The sequence below is a fragment of the Pangasianodon hypophthalmus genome, chromosome 14 (assembly GCF_027358585.1).
Source record: "Pangasianodon hypophthalmus isolate fPanHyp1 chromosome 14, fPanHyp1.pri, whole genome shotgun sequence".
NCBI lineage: Eukaryota > Metazoa > Chordata > Actinopteri > Siluriformes > Pangasiidae > Pangasianodon > Pangasianodon hypophthalmus.
The window spans coordinates 10,410,748-10,429,197 of NC_069723.1; the positions used below are offsets into that span (position 1 = coordinate 10,410,748).

Sequence of the window (18,450 nt, forward strand, 5' to 3'; positions counted from 1 at the left end):
ATATATATATATATATACAGTCAGGTCCATAAATATTGGGACAGTGACACAGTTTTGGTAATTTTGCCTCTGTACACCACCACAGTGGATTTGAAATGAAGCAGTCAAGATGTGACTGAAGCGTAGACTTTCAGCTTTAATTCAAGGGGTTTAACAAAAATATTGCATTAACCGTTTAGGAATTACAGCCATTTTTTACAGAGTTCCTCCATTTTCACAGGCTCAAAAGTAATGGGACAATTGACTGATAAGCAGTTTCATGGCCAGCTGTGGCCTGTTTCCTCCTTATATCATGATAAATTAAGGAGATAAAAGGTCTGGAGCTGATTCCAAGTGTTGAATTTGCATTTGGTAGCTGTTCATGGGAACTCTCAATATGCCGTCCAAAGAGGTGTTGATGCAAGTGAAGGAGGCCATCATTAGGCTGAAAAACCAAAACAGACCTATCAGAGAGATAGCAGAAACTTTAGGAGGGCCAAATCAACAATTTGGTACATTCTTAAAAAGAAGGAATGCACTGGCGAGCTCAGCAACACCAAAAGGCCTGGGAGACCACAGAAAACAACTAAAGTGGATGATTGCAGAATTCTTTTCTTATTGAAGAACAACCCCTTCACAACATCTAGCCAAGTCAGGAACACTCTGGAGGAGGTAGGCCTATCATTGTCAAAGTCTACAATCAAGAGCCACCTTCATGAATGTAAATACAGACGGTTTACCTCAAGATGCAAATTGCCGGTAACACTCAAGAACACAAACGCCAGATTAGACTTTGCTAAAAACCTCTAAAAAAAGCCTGACCAGTTCTGATGCAAGATTAACTTGTACCAGAATGATGGGAAGAGAAAAGTATGGAGAAGGAAAGGAAGGGCTCATGATCCAAAGCATACCACATCATCCGTCAAACATGTGGAGGCAGTGTTATGGCATGGGCATGTTTGGCTGCCAATGGAACTGGGTCACTGGGGTTTATTGATAATGTGACTGTTGATAGAAGTAGCAGGATGAATTCTGAACTGTACAGAGCTATACTTTCTGCTCAGATTCAGTCAAATGCTGCAAAACTGATAGGACAGCGCTTCACAGTACAGATGGATAACAACCCAAAACATACTGTGAAAGCAGCCCAAGAGCTTGGAAATTAAATGTTCTTAAATGGCCGAGTCAGTCACCTGACCTCAACCCAACTGAGCTGCTTTTCACTTACTGAAGACAAATCTGAAGGCAGAAAGACCCACAAACAAGCAGCAACTGAAGATGGCTGCAGTAAAGATTTGGCAAATCATCTCAAGGGAGGAAACTCAGCATTTGGTGATGTCCATGGGGTCCAGACTTCAGGTAGTCATTGACTGCAAAGGATTTACCTCCAAGTAATAAAAATAATCCTAATATTTATGATTATATTAGTTTGTCCCATTACTTTTGGGCCTGTGAAAATGGAGGAACTCTGTAAAAAATGGCTGTAATTCCTAAACGGTTAATGCAATATTTTTGTTAAACCCCTTGAATTAAAGCTGAAAGTCTACGCTTCAGTCACATCTTGACTGCCTCATTTCAAATCCACTGTGGTGGTGTACAGAGGCAAAATTACCAAAACTATGTAACTGTCCCAATATTTATGGACCTGACTGTATATATATATATATATATATATATATATATATATATATATATATACTAGGTTTTATATATATATATATATATATATATATATATATATATATATATATATACATATATATATATATATATATATATTACCACAAATTCAGTCTTATATAATCAGTTATGCAGATGCATGGTGATGCTCAGTGAATCTTTGACACTTAATGTGTGTCAAAATTTGAGACTATTCCGTTAAATAAATGAAAGAAACTTTTTTTCCCTAATATTGCTGGGTGTCTGCTGTTGATAACTCTATCCTCTTTGATTGGTCCTAGCCAATAGTAAAAAAAAAAAAAAAACTACTACTGAGATGTGGGCTTTGCCTAAGGGACCTTGTGTGTATGGGGAAAGCACCAAATAAACTCAATCACTCAATTTATGGCAGAACCCTTAAATTTTTATTCTATATATTATGTTCTATAATCTGGCGTGCTAGAGTGACAACTGTACACAGTACTTGAGGGCTGGTTTTAAGAAACAGCAGAGTACATGTATTACCATCTAGTTTCATAAACTGTAAATAAACACTTCATTGAAATGTTGTTCACTTTTTGTCACTGGCCTAGGTGCACATTTTTAAGTTTATCTGCACCTTCAGAAACCCTCAGTGGATTACCATTCAGTCCACCTTTGACACAAGGCTGAGGTTTCAAGCTTTCTTTTTTGCACTTATTTATTAGAATTTTTCCACCTATTAGAACTTTTCCACAATATTTTGGTGAAGAGGTCATTCATTAGTCTTGTTTCCTTTTTTTTTTTTGTTAATCCGTTTGGAGCAAAACAGCATTTTTGGCCAATTATAGTCCTTGCATATGTATTTTTCTTGCTTTGGTTGTTATATGAACCTAGTGTTAAAACATTTTGTGCCACCAAAATTTAACCACAGTCTGAAAAATAGTATTCCCTAAAGCATTAAAGCATTATGTTGCATTAAAAGCCTCATTTTCCAATATGAAGCAATGTTCAGACCCCTCAAAATCATGCTGAACTTTGGTTCATACAGGACTATTAAGCATTTTATGATAACATATTATGACACTTTTAAGGGTGTGAAAAGCTGAAGATAATTATTCATTCGAATTTAGGAAGTCCTATACTTTATTATGACAGTTTTAAGGGTGAAGAAGACAATTTCAGGTAGAAATGTTTCTGTTTTGTTGGCACGCTATGCTTAGTAATCACATATCACATAGTGGGTGCCTAACATCAACCATTTTATATATTTTATATAAACATTTTAAATATTATTTATGACACTTTTGGGCCAGGCTGGGGACCATTTAAGCCTATCTTATTTTGGAAGTCCCTTTCTTTTAAATTGTGGTGGGTTTTTGGTGGCTCATGATAATTTAACCCTTTAAATAGTGGTCTGATATTGGAACATTAACCATTTTATACAACATAATATGATCATTTTAAGGGAGAAATTTGTTCAAACAACCTACATTTTCCTAATTCTAGCAAAACGTGTATCTAAAATAGAGTGAATTCAGATTGGTGCAGTTTTTTGAATTTCCAAATTGACTGAGCTTTCTTGCCATTAATGAAACATATACCCCAACACATAATACATTTCTTAGTGTTGACTATCTACATAATCTACAAAAATATGTAAAAAATATCTATCATATTCTAAAGAACCATGGCAAGACACATGGTTTTATTCATTTTGGGTTTTTACTTTCATCCGCATTGATACATTTAAAACAAGATTTATTTGTGTCATATTTATTCGCTGCATCAATAAATATTTCAGGAAAAGGGTTTGAAAAAAAACTCATCTTCCACCTGTTTTAAAGTAAATTGACTAAAATCAAAGTAAAACTGACTAAAATGTGGCCTGAGTAATATTCTATACTTAACTGAATGAATTGAAATGAATTGAAACTGAAAATGAAATGAACCAATAATTTCTCAAATTAATTATGAACAGATAAAAGAAAAAATCACAGTAAAAGCCACCACTAGAAGGTAGGTAACATTTTATAATTTATGTGTTGCAATAGCAGCATAACATAATAAAATAAAAAATAAACATTAACATTGTATGAACTTAGTACACTAAATAAAAAATATCTGCATACTAAGTAGTAGGCTTAAGTAACGTTCTATATTGAGAGTCCACCTTATTCCCCTACTTCTTAAGATGTTTCGTAAAAACAACGATAAATGGACATAAAATCCACCTACGCATCATTTAACCATAGTCATGCATCCATTCATTCAACCATTATTCATTCAACCAAACATCCAGGAAATTATTAAATTATAAACTTGTTATTTTATGCTTATTTTTATTTTGTTACAGTAGTAGTCTACATCTTATGTATATATGTATCAGAAATACACTATATGGCCAAAAGTATGCGGACACCTGACCATCACACTCACATGTGCTTGTTGAACATCCCATTCCAAAAGCATGGGTATTAATATGGATTTGTTCCCCCTTTGTGCCTACAACAGCCTCCACTCTTCTGGGAAGGCTTTCCACTAGATTTTGGAGTGTGGCTGTGAGCATTCAGCCACAAGAGCATTAGTGAAGTCAGGTGCTGATGTTGGGTGAAGAGGCCTGGGGGGCAGTCCTGTATTCCAGTTCATCCTAAAGGTGTTCAGTGGGGTTGAGGTCAGGGCTCTGTGCAGGCCACTCGATTTCTTCCACTCCAACCTCAGCAAACCATGTCTTCATGGTCCTCGCTTTGTGCACAGAGGCAATTGTCATGTTGGAACATGTTTGGGCCTTTTAGTTCCAATGAAGGGAAACTGTAATTCTACAGCATACAAAGACATCCTATACAATTGTGTGCTTCCAACTTTGTGGCAACAGTTTGGGGAAGAACCACATATGAGTGTGATGGTCAGGTGTTTACATACTTTTGGCCATATAGTGTATGTGTAATACAGCTCTTAGTCATGACAAGCATATGTCATGTCAGCTGTCCCAATTGACCTGATGTCCCAATATACCCGAATTCACCCTGGCTTTGTGCAAGTGGTATGAATATCTATTTCAGCCTTAATAATACTCCACATGGCACCATATGACATGTGCAATATAAGGTGCAACAGTGAATAGGAATAAAAACTGCGAATAAGAAATCGACTTCAGTCTTATCACTGTGCAAGTGCTGCTGCAGCACCTGCACTCACTCTAGCAACGCCCTAGGACTGAAATAAAGGTACATTACACACATACAGCGACAAAGCTACCAGACACCGTTCATTTTCAATGAGAGCTGGCAACTTCTGGCGACACGAGCGCCAGTGACTGTTGGCGGCTAAATGTGGGCGTGTCCAGTGACGTGCCAAAATTGAGAAACGTTTAACTTTATGTGAATCTGGAGCGACTTGGTGCAGCGACTACCAATGGGATTGAAGACAGTAGACAGATTTTCGCCACAGACAGATGACCGCAATGGCGAAGAGTGATTGAAGAGCAAAGAGAATGGCAAGAAAACTGATTAGTTGTGGCAAGAAAACTGGAACGCTAGTTGCACCTCCCACTGACTATGACAGCCAGTAGGAATAGTAGGACTTGCATGTGTGAGTGCACCTGAAGGAGCTGAGGCTGTAAACCGGCAGCGCTAAGACCCAGTGACTTCACCTCACCCGAGCACGGATGTCGGTGCACCGTGTGCTTGTTTAGTGCACGCGCTTACTCCGTACAGCTCCAGTCGCACTTGGCAGCACTTGATCATCAGAGTGCAGACTGAGACATGGCTGCGAACCGGGTGGGAAGACGGTATAACAGCAAAGTGCACTCTCCCAGCAGAGGCTCTGGTCGGGAATCAGGACTGAGTGTGCAGAAGAGGCAAGCCCGAGTTACAGTGAAATATAACCGAAAGGAGCTGCAGAGGCGTCTGGATGTGGAGAAGTGGATAGACACTGGGCTAGACGAGCTCTATTTGGGAAGAGTGAGTACCCTGTGAGGGAAAATTATGCACAAAGCATTTTTATTTAATTGCATTTTAATGCCTGTATTAAATATTTAACGTTAAACTAATACAGCTTTGAACCTGTGATTGAATTCATGGGTAAGTTGCAAGCAGGGTGGTGACCTGTCAAGATCTTGATTGTTTCTCACCTCTGGGCTGAGCAACGAGAATCAGCCTGAACTGTAATTTTCCCCTATATCTACAGTATATGGCTCAGTAATAACTTATCAAACCAGATGTGTGTGTGTGTGTGTGTGTGGTGAGGAACTCCGAGTATAATAATGATCCACGTGGAATGAACATAGGCTTCTGTAATATTAAGAAGGTGTGTGTTAGACATTAGCAAGTGGATTGTTTATCCATTCCTAAGCTTGAGGCATGTTTGCTGAAGTGTGATTAGTGAAAATATTTGCTCATTTAGGATGTAAATAATTACTGAAACACAGGACCTGAATCCTAGAATTTCTTGTCATTATATGTTATATGTGTATCAGTAGAGTAGCTTAATAGGTGTGGAATTGGGTAACTGTCTAGCATGTGTACAGGAGTGCTTTTAATGTTGTGGTAAATGAACAATGCATACACCACACTGTATGACTTGAAAAAACTGCTGAAAGCAGGTTACTTGATAGCATGAGCCATTGGTTGTAAGAAGCCAGTTTTTGGAGGAATTAGCTTTCATTTTCAGGTTGACTTTGTAAGCTGAGTGACAATAAGCTTGGGTGTTGGTTTGATTTACTTGATCGTATTAGCAATGCAGTTGGACAGACTGTTCATAGCAGCTTGATTTCTAGACTGCTTACTATATCATTATTTATGGTTAAAAAAAACATAAGAATGTCTTTTTCATTCAGTCTGAATGACAACACTGGCCAGTTCCCAGATGTCTCTCCTTACTCCAATCAAACACTTACTACCTACAAACAGGAAATGCACAATCACCAATGAAGTGTAATGTAGTTTTAACTCGAGATCAAGAACCTGACGTAAACCTATAACATAAGAAAGGTGGAGCACAGTGCAAATGTGACTGCATAGTAATGCTATTAATGTTTGGCATTGCAGAATGTAAAATATCTGCTCACCTTCTCTACTGTCAGTACTGTAAATCTGTCTACTAGCAGTACTTTATCACCTGTTAAAGTGAATTTCATGTAAAAGGAAGTTACTGCTATGACTCAATCATTTAACTTATTTCTCTCTATTGTGTGTTGATTCAGCTAGAAATTTTAGTTGAATTTAGATTGATTATTCATCACCAAGGGGAAATTCCAAGGAGAAATTCAGGCAGTATAGTAGCTGAAGAGCACAGGGCATTAAAATACAGCTAGTTGCACATGCTACACATGTTCATAGGTACACACAGTGTAGAGAGCACAGTGCCCAAGAAAGACAAAGTGCAGAAAAAGTACAAGTGTTTACATTAATTGTGGAGGATGTGATTTACTGGGTTTAATGTGAGATCAAAGAACATTCACAAAAACAGTCAGTGCAAACTCAAGTGGTGTTCTGTAATTGTGGGTAATTATTTGTATTAGATTCCCATTCTTAAAGTATCACTCTATCATGTGTCGTTTATCTATCAGGCTGTCAGTGTTGTCAGCATTCACCTAAGCAGGATTATGCTCCCCCTCCACAGCATCTGTTTATTAAGGATCCAATAAAAGCACAAAAGAGCACATGTGTACCCCCTGCAAGCACAGCATTTATTACAGTGTAATGAAACTGAGCCCTGGCAATTTCAATCTAATCACTGGAACAAACAGTAACGGCCATGGGGCCACACCTGCTCTGTAGCGACCTTAATACAGATTCACATTCATTATACAGATGCCTTTGGAATAACAGCATGAAGGTAATCTGCTTTCTGGGCACTGTACAGTTAGTTGCAAAAACGGATATTGTAGGACCCAGGTGAAAAAATGTACCACATCATAGTCATGTCTAAATGAACATATCTGTTGGTCTGCAATGCTAAAGAACAAACAGAAGCTGTAATCAGACTCCCCTCTGCAACCCCCTTCATTTCCGGAAAGACCAGAACCTCGACACTACTGGAGCTGGATAGCCTGGTCTCAATGCTAATGATTCTGGGATTGATTGATCTCTATCTCCTGGGGTGTTCCTCATGAGTAAAGTGTTGGGGGCTGGGGATGTAAAGACCCCATATGTCAGTGTAGCACACAAAGAAAACCTTGGTGAATCAACATCCCCCCTCTGTCTCGCTACACCACTTCCCCTCCGCTTAAATACTGAGCATCACATGCTCCATTAATTAGAGCCATTAGACTTCTGTTACTCCATCAGAGACTGAGATTGAGAGTCCAGATTAACATTCCAGATTGTTTTAATAGGTTGATTCGTGGTGCAGGGTTCCCTTAACTCTAATCCCACAATACACAAAATATACTGAGAGTAGTGATGAGAGCCCCAGCTGTAATACATGTTAATAAAAAGTCATAAAAGAAGTGTTTTAAAGGATGTGAGGATTTAACACAGAGCCAAACAAGCATCTTGATTGGAGATTAAGGGTTTTTTTTCCCCTTGGAAAGCAGTGGACTTTGATTCAAATAGGTTTGAATTGGCTTTGATCAACTGCAAATATAGATTTGACTAATCACAATCTGACTAGTCAATGAAAATATTTTTTCAGTCACCTAACTACTGGACTAATTCAATTCAAACATTGAGCTTATACTGAGCTTTAATATTACTATATTGGAATAAAGCATGTGCACTATCTGTTGTTTTGATAAATAATGACCTCAGTCTGGCCAGCTGTCTGACTGACCAAATGGCTCAGCCAGTCCCTTGGGTATAAGAAGTGAAAATGGCTTTTTTAAAGCATGTTGCCCTTTGTGTAGAGCAACAGTAATAAAATGTTCTGTGTTCATGGTGAGGGTGAGAGATCAAATACAAGCAAGTGAATACAGACAGTAAATGTAGGATACAGACAGAGTGAGAGAGAGGAAATGTTTAATTCAACTCACTGTTAAAATATTCAAACACTGACTCCACACTGGGTGTAAAATATTACATAGGGAGAGACTATAGTATGATGACCACAGAGTAGGACAAAGCATATATTGTATATAGTATGAATATGAATATAGTGGTTTATCACATATATATGATTTTTTTCAGAGTCATGATACATTGCTAATAATGCTTGGAGTTTGAGTCACAGTTCATAGGCAGATGCTGAGGTGATGACAGCTGATGATGTTTAAAGGACTTGACATTTCTCTCTGATCGGACAGGGGTTCGGCGAATGCCTTTGAAATGCTTAAGCATTCTCTGTCACAAATCAGTCCGAGTGTGATGTACTGTATGTGAATAATATTTCTATACTCAATGTATGTAAGTCCTATGCATGAATTTGCACAGCAAAGCAGAACTAGTTTCATAAGCAGACTATTTGTTGCAGGTACACATCTATTTTCAAATGCGCTCACGAAGTTGAAGAAGAGAGAAAAAACTTGAACGCGTTAACGCATGCTGTTGGCCTGGAATTAATGATGACTAAATTACTGCCCTGAAGGGCCTATTATAGATGCAGGACTAATGCTTGCAGGAAGTGCCATTGCATCTTTCCTCCACAAGGTGTTCAGTAAAGACACACATGTCTGAACTGGTACATACTGTAATTTACACAAATTAACACTAACATTTTGAAGCAGCGGTCACAATTTAGTAGACATTTAGTAGAGATTTTCAAGATCATTTTATTTTAGTTCTGTTTTTCAGTTTTCGTTTGAAATTCAGTTTAGTTTTAGCTCATTATTAGTATTAGTGGATTCTATTAGTTTTTATATATATATATATATATATATATATATATATATATATATATATATATATATATATATATATATTATTTATTTAATTTGAGTCTTTTTCATATTAGTATATATATTTTAGTTTTAGTTTTGGTTGTAGTTTTATTAATTTTCATTCCCTTTATAGGTGATGTCCAGGTGCACTTTTAAGTTTCTAGGTTTTGCCTTTTGATTTCTGAGAAGTGTGTGTTGTTATTAGAAACCGCACGTTTTCCTGCAGAAGTGGTAAGTTCAAAATACTGCCACAGAGCATTCAGTGTCTTCCTGCCAGCTTTTTCACACAGAGCTAAAGATGCAAATTCACGTAATTCAATTCGGCGTTTCAAAATTTTATTTATATTTCTAGTTTTTAATTAGTTTTATATTTATTTAGGCTTAGAGTATTATTTTATTTCAGTTTGTTTTAATTTTTGTTAACTGTCATATCCCTTCTTTATACTGATCACTAAAATATGCTAATGCTCAAAGCTTAGCTCTCTTTCTCTAGGTCACTTTTATGTGACTTTAATGACATACACGGTACACAATATGTAATGTAGTGAGAAAAGTTTGAACCCTTTGGAAGTATGACAATATGTGTGTAGACGTGGCCATAAATTCTTTACAGAGCATTTTCAGTAGCATTTAGAGTTAAAAGAAAGGTCACAGACGCCCCAGTAGGGGATGCTGCTTGGATCTTTCTCTGACTGACCTTTCAATGGTGACATTAGTTTCAAAAAAGTTTAAGTAGTCCCTCAGCACCCCGTGGCCCTCAGTAACCTTATTATAAACCTGAGAGGCAGTACTTAGATAACCTTTGCTTGTTAACAAATCAAGAAACTACCGAACAAAAACATTAATATACCACAAAATCAGCACCCAAAGAGCAAATCATTGATTTGCTAGCTATAACAGATCTACAGTGCTTGGTGTAATAGCATGAGTAATGCTTAGTGTAATAGCATGATGATTTTGAAGCATGATCAGACCGAATCATAGTTATCATGAGATTAATCATATGAGCTGTATGTGTGTAACAAGTATACACAAGTTTTCTAATGACTCCTGATTTTAGTGATTAATTGACAATTGTACATTCCTACAGTTTCAGTAGCATAGTTAAAATAATTTTGAGTAGTGACTTCCTGGAAAGTGTCACTTAGGGCTGGGCAATATAGCTATAGGTAATATTGATTTTGTTAGAAATTATGTCACAATACACTGTTCTGAGATACTGCAGGTTCTTAAGCTCTTTTTTTTTTTAAACTTTTTTGAAAATATCAAATGTTCAATATCAAATGATGTTTTTGTGATATCGCCCATCCCTGGTGTTACTCAGTAATCTTAAAATTTCCAGTTTCACAAAATTTTGTTTGGCATCAAGCAGTGCATACAGTGTTATTATTCTCCTCAGTACCAAGAGTTTCGGTTGGAAAAGTACATACTCGTGTGATGTAAATAGTCTGACCCACTGGGTTACAACTGGCTAGAGACTGTTTTTTCTTGCTACATTGCTGGGAGCCAAAGAAACGAGATGCACATGAATGATCTGTTGAAAGGGTTCCAATGGAAATCATACTTGGCCTACTTTTGAGTTGAGCAATCCTGGAGCAGCCATTATAGGAGTGAGCTTTAAAACCAAACAGAGGTGTGCACAGCTTCAGTCACAAGCCCAAGTGCATTCAGCTGAAATGCAGGTTTCTAATCTAATCTATTGTTATCATTTATAAATTAACCAATCTTAAAATCGGTCAGTCTCTCATTTGACCTTTCAGCAAATCATGCAATATTTAGCTTACAAAACTGCTCCATGTGTTTATGTGGGCCTTCAAGAAGGGTGGAGTATATCCCCATTAGCATTACAGACATTTTACTGAGCTGTGGTAATGTGGTACAGCTGTGGGATTGAGCAGGAGGGTAATGGTGTTCTGCAGGCTCCTTAAGGCTCAGTCACTGTATTTTGAGACTTGTGCCCTGCTTATATAACTGTCCTCATGCAGCAAGGCCTGCTAACCTTCCTAGCCAATTTTAGAAGTCACGCAAGTGAAGGGCAGTGAAATGAGATTACCTTTTTAATAAACCCGATTGATAGTGACTTACAAATTAGTGAACACACTATACGCTACTAGTCACATTAAAAAGGCTCAGTGACTCAGTGGCCATTTAATTTAATTTATAGTATACATTTAGGATACATACATTTATTCAGCTATTAGACCTATGTTTTCTCAAGCATACTGTATGCACTATTTATAGCATTCATTGTTTCAAAACATGCTACTCCATATTTGTTCTCGCATCAAATTTGAATTATTAGAAATAACCTAATAGTAATTGCTAAAATTAATTGTTTAATCCAGTTGAATATTTGTTAAGTCTTTACATTATTTTCATTGCTGATGTACACTTTACATTGACCATACCTCTACATGAGAATATAAATAGAGGAAATTGTATTTAGGTGAGGTTTTAAAACTGAACACATTAAAACAGTGAACAGTACAGTTATTTTCCTGTGTCACTGGATGAGACGATAAAGAAAAATGCCACTCACACTCACCCTGTGGCAACAGAAAACTACTGAGTGATGTTGGAATGTCACTGTGAATCTTTGTCTCTCGCTGCAGGAAGAGCACATGCCGGAGGAGGTCAATATTGATGAGCTTTTGGACCTGCAGAGTGATGAGGAGAGGACCAAAAGGCTCCAGGTACAACCGTGTTAACGTGACATTACTGATTGAAAAAACCAATAGAAAAATTGAAAAATTCACCTAATGCCTCATTCTTTAATTATTTTCATTTTTTTTTACAGGATATTCTCCATTCCTGTAATACTAACACAGAAGTAAGTAACTGTTTTCTGTGTGACACATTTTGTCTTTCTATCAGTCTGGCAGTAACAGACACGTCCCATTACGATGGTCTGTTGCGGATAACAAAACTGGTCTGTGTTCTGCTGTACAGAGCCACCGGTACACAATATGTCCTACTGTAATCCACTAAACACACACACACACACACACACACACACACACAAACACAGATACAAAGTCCAGCAGTAAAGTGATCTAAAATGTTGATGAATTTTATATATAAAATTTTCCCACAAGTCACTCTGGTATGACAGCGCATTATAAACCTGTTGCAATTTGTCTCAAAGACAGCAGGGGGCACTAAGGGTAATAAACTGCTCATTTATTCATAGAGTATAAACTGCTCATTTATTCATAGAGTATAAACTGTTCATTTATACAGTATGTTCTGTTGGCTGCATTTCCCTTTTTTTGTATTCAAAAATTATAACTTTGTCTGTCTCTGTGTTGTGGATCATTTGACATTTAATATTTGCACCATGTATAGCCTGAAACTATTAGGTTTATGTCTGTTTTGTTATGGCTCAAAGACATAGACAAAGACAAAGACAAAAGCATGCTTAGCCAGCATGTTAGCCATTAAAATACCTTCTTTAGACAGACAGACCTCAACTTTTGATAGACTTATTTGTTAAAATGGCACCTTATTTACCTGCAGTCAGAACCAAATATAAAGTAAATCAAATATTTCTACATTATTGACATTAAATCTGTTTAGGTTTTTTTTTTTTTAAGTTGAAATGTCAAAGCACATTAGACAGAAGAATCCCAATTTTGGTAAAACTCCAATTTTTGGATGTCTGGCAGAATTCAGCCACAGCAATATCTGATGGGTTTTCCCAGACCGTGACATATATTTTCTTATGCCAGTTCTATTTCTGGGTCAGACTGTGGCCCTGTCACTGCTTCAGTGAGTGGAGAAGGAAGTCATGAAATAATTACCATAATCATATCCTGCAGATTAAGTATAAACTTTTGAAGGGTTGAAATTTATTCAGCTGGGATAGGGGTGTTGACCATAGATTTTGGTGGAGCAAAACAACATTAATAATGACATAAACTAAATTAAGGAGAGAGGTTATCACATTTGATTTATGTTTTAGGCTGCTGACTAGTGCATTTTTAGAGTAACCCAGTAATATGTGGTTGAGAGTCAAAAACAGACATTCATCAAGCTTAAATCTAGCAGCTCGTTTTGAGTGGTTTTAGATGTACCTTTTTTTTCAACTGGGTTTGATACAGCAGGTGTGTTTCCCATCATAGTGTGTAAAGCACATACAGAAGACCTGATATCCTGAGCCAGGGTTGCCAGGTTTTACCAAACTTTCAGCCCAACTATCTTAAAAACCACACTGAAAATTCAGGCATTGGAAAAGGGACATAGATTTCTTTCTTTACCCTTTGCATGGGAAACAAGGTCACAGTGGTGCACACATATTTCTAACATATTATCCACTGCAAAGCTCCCCTTACCGTTTGCCAATCTTTGCAACATAATTTACAACAGAAATGGTTTTATACATCATAAACACATTGCATGTGCTTACATTTTGCTTTTGTTTGCCTTTGGAAATGTATTCAATTTAATTATGATTATTTTCTATAAAATAATTTTGGTGGCTGCAGAGTATTTTTAAGCTACCATAATTTGGCATAAAAAAATACTAATAGATTTTAACTGCTGTTAAAGGAGTGAGCATGGGGCAGTGTGATTCCTGCCCCAACAGGCCTCTCCTAGCACCTGTGGTAGTTCCCATTTTTGACCACTATGGAGCTAAATGAGGCAGTGAGCACACTGTTAGAAATGCAAGCAAATCAGTGGAACATTGGCTTATATCTGTCAAATATCAACATTTTTAAATTGCTGGTCACTAAAAAGAGTGTTAATTAATGCTTTCTGTTGACAGGTAATACAAAAGTATTCCTCTGACTGATTCTGAAAATGCCACTTTCCTAAACTGTTTCCTAGCATGACATTGTGTTTCGTTCTTTTTTTTAACCATCTCAGGCATTTATTAAGGAGCTGGTGCTGAAGCTTCATGGGCTGCAGAAACAGGAAGACCTCCACAATGACGGCATTGAGCATCCTCAGCTCCACATCTTCCCTAATCGCCAAAACTCTGCCAATTCGGAAATACTTTAAGATGCACTGACAGCACCCCTTGCTTGTATGGACAGATCTTTTCCTTTTTTAACCCTACCACTGACCCACCACTGTTTAGTTTTAGTGTTAACACAGACCGCATCTAAAATGCATGCAAAGCATCCAGATGGAACTAATTCAGCACTCAGCCTGTAAAACAACATACAAAACAGAAACGCACACACACGCGCACACACACACACAAACACACACACATCTATTAATTGACTTTTAACATGACCATTAATGCCAGGTTGTATAAACCAAGTTTCACAAGCAAATAAGAATGAGATTTTTGTTATTTCTATGATCAGTTTTCAGCTGATTTCTAGTAAATGCTGAAGGTTTAAGTGGCTTGTACACACTTTCTTCATGTGACCCCTGAGTTGTGAGACTTTTCTGCTTCTTGTGGTAACAACAGTAGTTTTTATGCCATATTGGACTATATAATGTGTATGTCAAACTATATAATGTGAGACCTTGGAATTATAGGTGTCTTATTTTTAATGCATAAATGAGGTATGAATATATAAAATGTATACATATTAATTATATGCAAAAGAATATACAGCATGTGAGAAGGTTTTACACAAAAATATTAACTAATTACCTTATTGGTAATCAAAACTTTGTGGCTCAACATCTTAAAATGATAGAAATGTTACATAGACCCTTATAATTCCAAGATCTTGAATGGCTCTTGTCATAAATAGTTCACTACTGCTTTAAGCTCTACAACCCAGAAGCATATCCTATGTTGAAGTAACTCTGTGCTCACCTGAGATCTAGACTCAAAAGGAAACTGTAAGTGCTGGTTCGATCATGGTGATTTTACTGTGCAGGACCAAAGATTTTTATTTAATATCTTTCATTTTAATGTGTATTTAAAGTCTTTATGACTACTTTGTTTGTCTTGATTGTTTTTATTATTACTATTTCATATTTAGTATGTATTACTATTCGTCTTCAGTAGCCTTTCCTGGGAACATTGGGCATGAGGCAGAGTATGAGGCATTTAGAGTAGCCAATCCACCTTCCAACATGTTTTTTCAGAGGTGGGAGGAAACCGGAGAACCCAGAGGAGAACCATGTGAAGGAGAGAACATGCAATCCTCCACACAGACAATAAAGTGGAGCTGTGAGCCGGCAGTACTACCCACTGGTCTAACATGTTGCCATATTATTATTATTACTCTGTTAAGAAGAGGCAGTGAAAATCATACAGTTTTGTTAAATTTAATATGATTTACATGTATCTTAAAGTGATCAATGTCAATGTTACATTTTTAATTCTCATAAACACGTACAATACATCTGGTTTTTATTTATCTATCTATTTACACAGAGCTCTGATGAAGGCATGCTTTCTTAATGAAGCCCGGAGGTATTACTTTACTGGCTGCTGCTGCTTCTACATGATAAGCTGCTTGAGATCACACTCATATCAACATATATACACTCACTGGCCACTTAATTAGGTACACCTGCATACCTGTTTGTTCATGCAATTATCCAATCACCCAATCATGTGGCATCAGCACAATGCATAAAATCATGCAGGTACAGGTCAACAGCTTCAGGTAATGTTCACATCAAATATCAGAATGGGGAACATATGTGATGATTGTTAAAAAAAAAAAAAGAAAGCATTGCCTGGTCTTTTTCCAATCTTTTTAACTGTAGCCTCAAATTCCTGTTCTTGGCTAACAGGAGAGGAACCCAATGGGGTCTTTGGTGTGCCTTGCATTCTGAGATGCTTTTCTGCATACCGTGGTTGCAAAGGGTGATTATTTGAGTTACCATAGCCTTCTGTCAGCTCGAACCAGTCTGGAGATTCTGCTTTGAACTATCTCATCAACAAGATGTTTCCGCCCACTGAACTGCTGCTCACTGAATGCCCTCTGAATGAACTCTAGAGATTGTTGTGTGTGAAAATCCCAGGAGATCAGCAGTTTCTGAAATACTCAGACTAGCCTGTCTGACACCAACAACTGTGCCATGTTCAGTCACTGAAATCACATTTTCTCCCATTCTAATGTTTGATGTGAAGATTAAATGAAGCTCTTGATTGTGCAGATGTTTAATTGCTAATTGATAAGACCAGTTGTAGGTCTTTGGGGGAAATTTCAAGTGAGATCTGACTTTGTTATTTTATGTTTTAAGTATCATAGCATTCCTCAATCTTATAGCAGGCCCATTATTCCAGTGTTGATGTAACATCCTCAGGATTCTACCCACTTTATCAGTCACTTTTAAAAGGTTTGTTTTCTGTAATAAAAGTTAAATGTAAATTTGGTATATGTGTTTGTTTGCTGAAACTGTCAGAGGTTTCTGTTTTAAATAAAAGAGCTTGAATCTCAGTTTGTGATTTGTTGAATGGCTATGAATGTTCTAAGAAAAAATTGCCTTGAATATATGAATCCTTCTTTCATACTCTCTTTACAGAGTGAGATTTTACAAAGTCATTTAAAACACTTATGCTATTTATACTGTAGAAAGGTATGCACTTGTTATTAAGATATGACTATTGCTATCAATACAAATACAAATAATAATGCAGTTCTTACTGTCATACAGTTTCTTGGAAAATCAACAGAGGGCACCAAAGGTACAGATTGCCTAGGATGTCTCTTAAGAAATTAGATGTCCCATCTATTTACATGTTTCCCTTTATGAAGTTCTGTTTCAACCCTTCTGATCACCAGGGAATGTGATTATCACCTGAATACATTATCACCTGATTATCACCTGGATACATGTGATTATCATCTGGGTACATGCAGAGACCATGCTGTATGTATATGGGCATCACTGTACACCTTTTTTCTACATGATTAACATCACCCTTCACAATGGGGTGAGTGCATCGTTATCTCTGAGCACCTTTCCAGTCAGATCCAAGGTGCGCATGGCATACTTTATCCAGGTGATATTCACAATCCCTGTTGGTTAGGAGGGTTGCTGTACAACGCTACGTACACCGATCAGCCATAACTTTAAAACCACCTGCCTAATATTGTGTAGGTCCCCCCTGTGCCACCAAAACAGCTCTGACCCATGAAGGCATGGGCTCCACAAGACCTCTGAAGGTGTTCTGTGGTATCTGGCACCAAGACATTAAGAGCAGATCCTTTAATTCCTGTAAGTTGTGAGGCGGGGCCTCCATGGATCGGACATGTTTGTCCAGCACATCCCACAGATGCTCAATCAGATTGAAATCTGGGGAATGTGAAGGCCAAGTCAACACCTTTGTCTCTCTTTGTCATGTTCCTCAAACCATTCCTGAACAACTTTCGCAGTGTGGCAGGCTGCATTATCATGCTGAAAGAGACCACTGCCATTAGGGAATACTGTTGCCATGAAGGGGTGTACTTGGTCTGCAACGATGTTTAGGTAGGTGATACATGTCAAACATTCACATAACATTCAGATGAATGCCAGGACCCAAGGTTTCCCAGTAGAACATTGCCCAGAGCATCACACTGCCTCTGCCAGCTTGCCTTCTTGCCATAGTGCATCCTGGTGCCATCTCTTCCCCAGGTAAGTGACGCATACACACCCGGCCTTCCACATGATGTAAAAGAAAACATGATTCATCAGACCAGGCCATCTTCTTCCATTGCTTCCATTGCTTCTTCCAATGTAGGCGCTTTTGGCGGTGGACAGCATGGGCACTCTGACTGGTCTGTAGCTACGCAGCCCCATACACAGCAAGCTGTGATGCACTGTGTGTTCTGACACCGTTCAATCATAGCCGGCATTAACTTTTTCAGCAATTTGTGCTACAGTAGCTCTTCTGTGGGATCGGACACTACAAGCTTGCCTTCACTCCCCACTTGAATCAGTGAGCCTTGGAAGCCCATGATCCTGTTGCCAGTTCACCAGATTTCCTTCCTTGGACCACTTTTGGTAGGTACTAACTACAGCATACTGGAAACACCCCATAAGACCTGCCGTTTTGGAGATGCTCTGACCCAGTTGTCTATCCATCACAATTCAGCCCAATTCAAAGTCAT

At 37.7% G+C, this 18,450-nt stretch overlaps 1 protein-coding gene across 2 annotated transcripts; it reads left to right on the forward strand.

The window, feature by feature from the left end:
- The first annotated feature begins 5,232 nt into the window (after positions 1-5,232).
- ppp1r14ab (protein phosphatase 1, regulatory (inhibitor) subunit 14Ab) lies at positions 5,233-16,794 on the forward strand. Of its 2 annotated transcripts, XM_034310575.2 has the most exons (5): positions 5,233-5,579; positions 12,046-12,126; positions 12,231-12,263; positions 14,300-14,459; positions 15,488-16,794. In XM_034310575.2, exons 1-4 carry the CDS (start codon positions 5,382-5,384, stop codon positions 14,432-14,434), a joined length of 447 nt encoding a protein of 148 aa, XP_034166466.1. In that variant the 5' UTR covers positions 5,233-5,381; the 3' UTR covers positions 14,435-14,459; positions 15,488-16,794. The 2 variants fall into 2 exon arrangements, with proteins under 2 accessions (XP_034166466.1, XP_026779938.1); XM_026924137.3 differs by having other exon boundaries at positions 5,236-5,579; positions 14,300-16,794.
- The last annotated feature ends 1,656 nt before the right edge of the window (positions 16,795-18,450 follow it).

What these genes read in the sequence shown, in the direction of transcription:
- ppp1r14ab (XM_034310575.2), top strand. Translation starts at nt 5,382, where the DNA reads ATGGCTGCGAACCGGGTGGGAAGACGGTATAACAGCAAAGTGCACTCT. An exon ending in ACGAGCTCTATTTGGGAAGA is followed by an intron (nt 5,580 to 12,045) that starts GTGAGTACCCTG and finishes CTCTCGCTGCAG; the next exon opens with GAAGAGCACATGCCGGAGGA. An exon ending in AGAGGACCAAAAGGCTCCAG is followed by an intron (nt 12,127 to 12,230) that starts GTACAACCGTGT and finishes TTTTTTTTACAG; the next exon opens with GATATTCTCCATTCCTGTAA.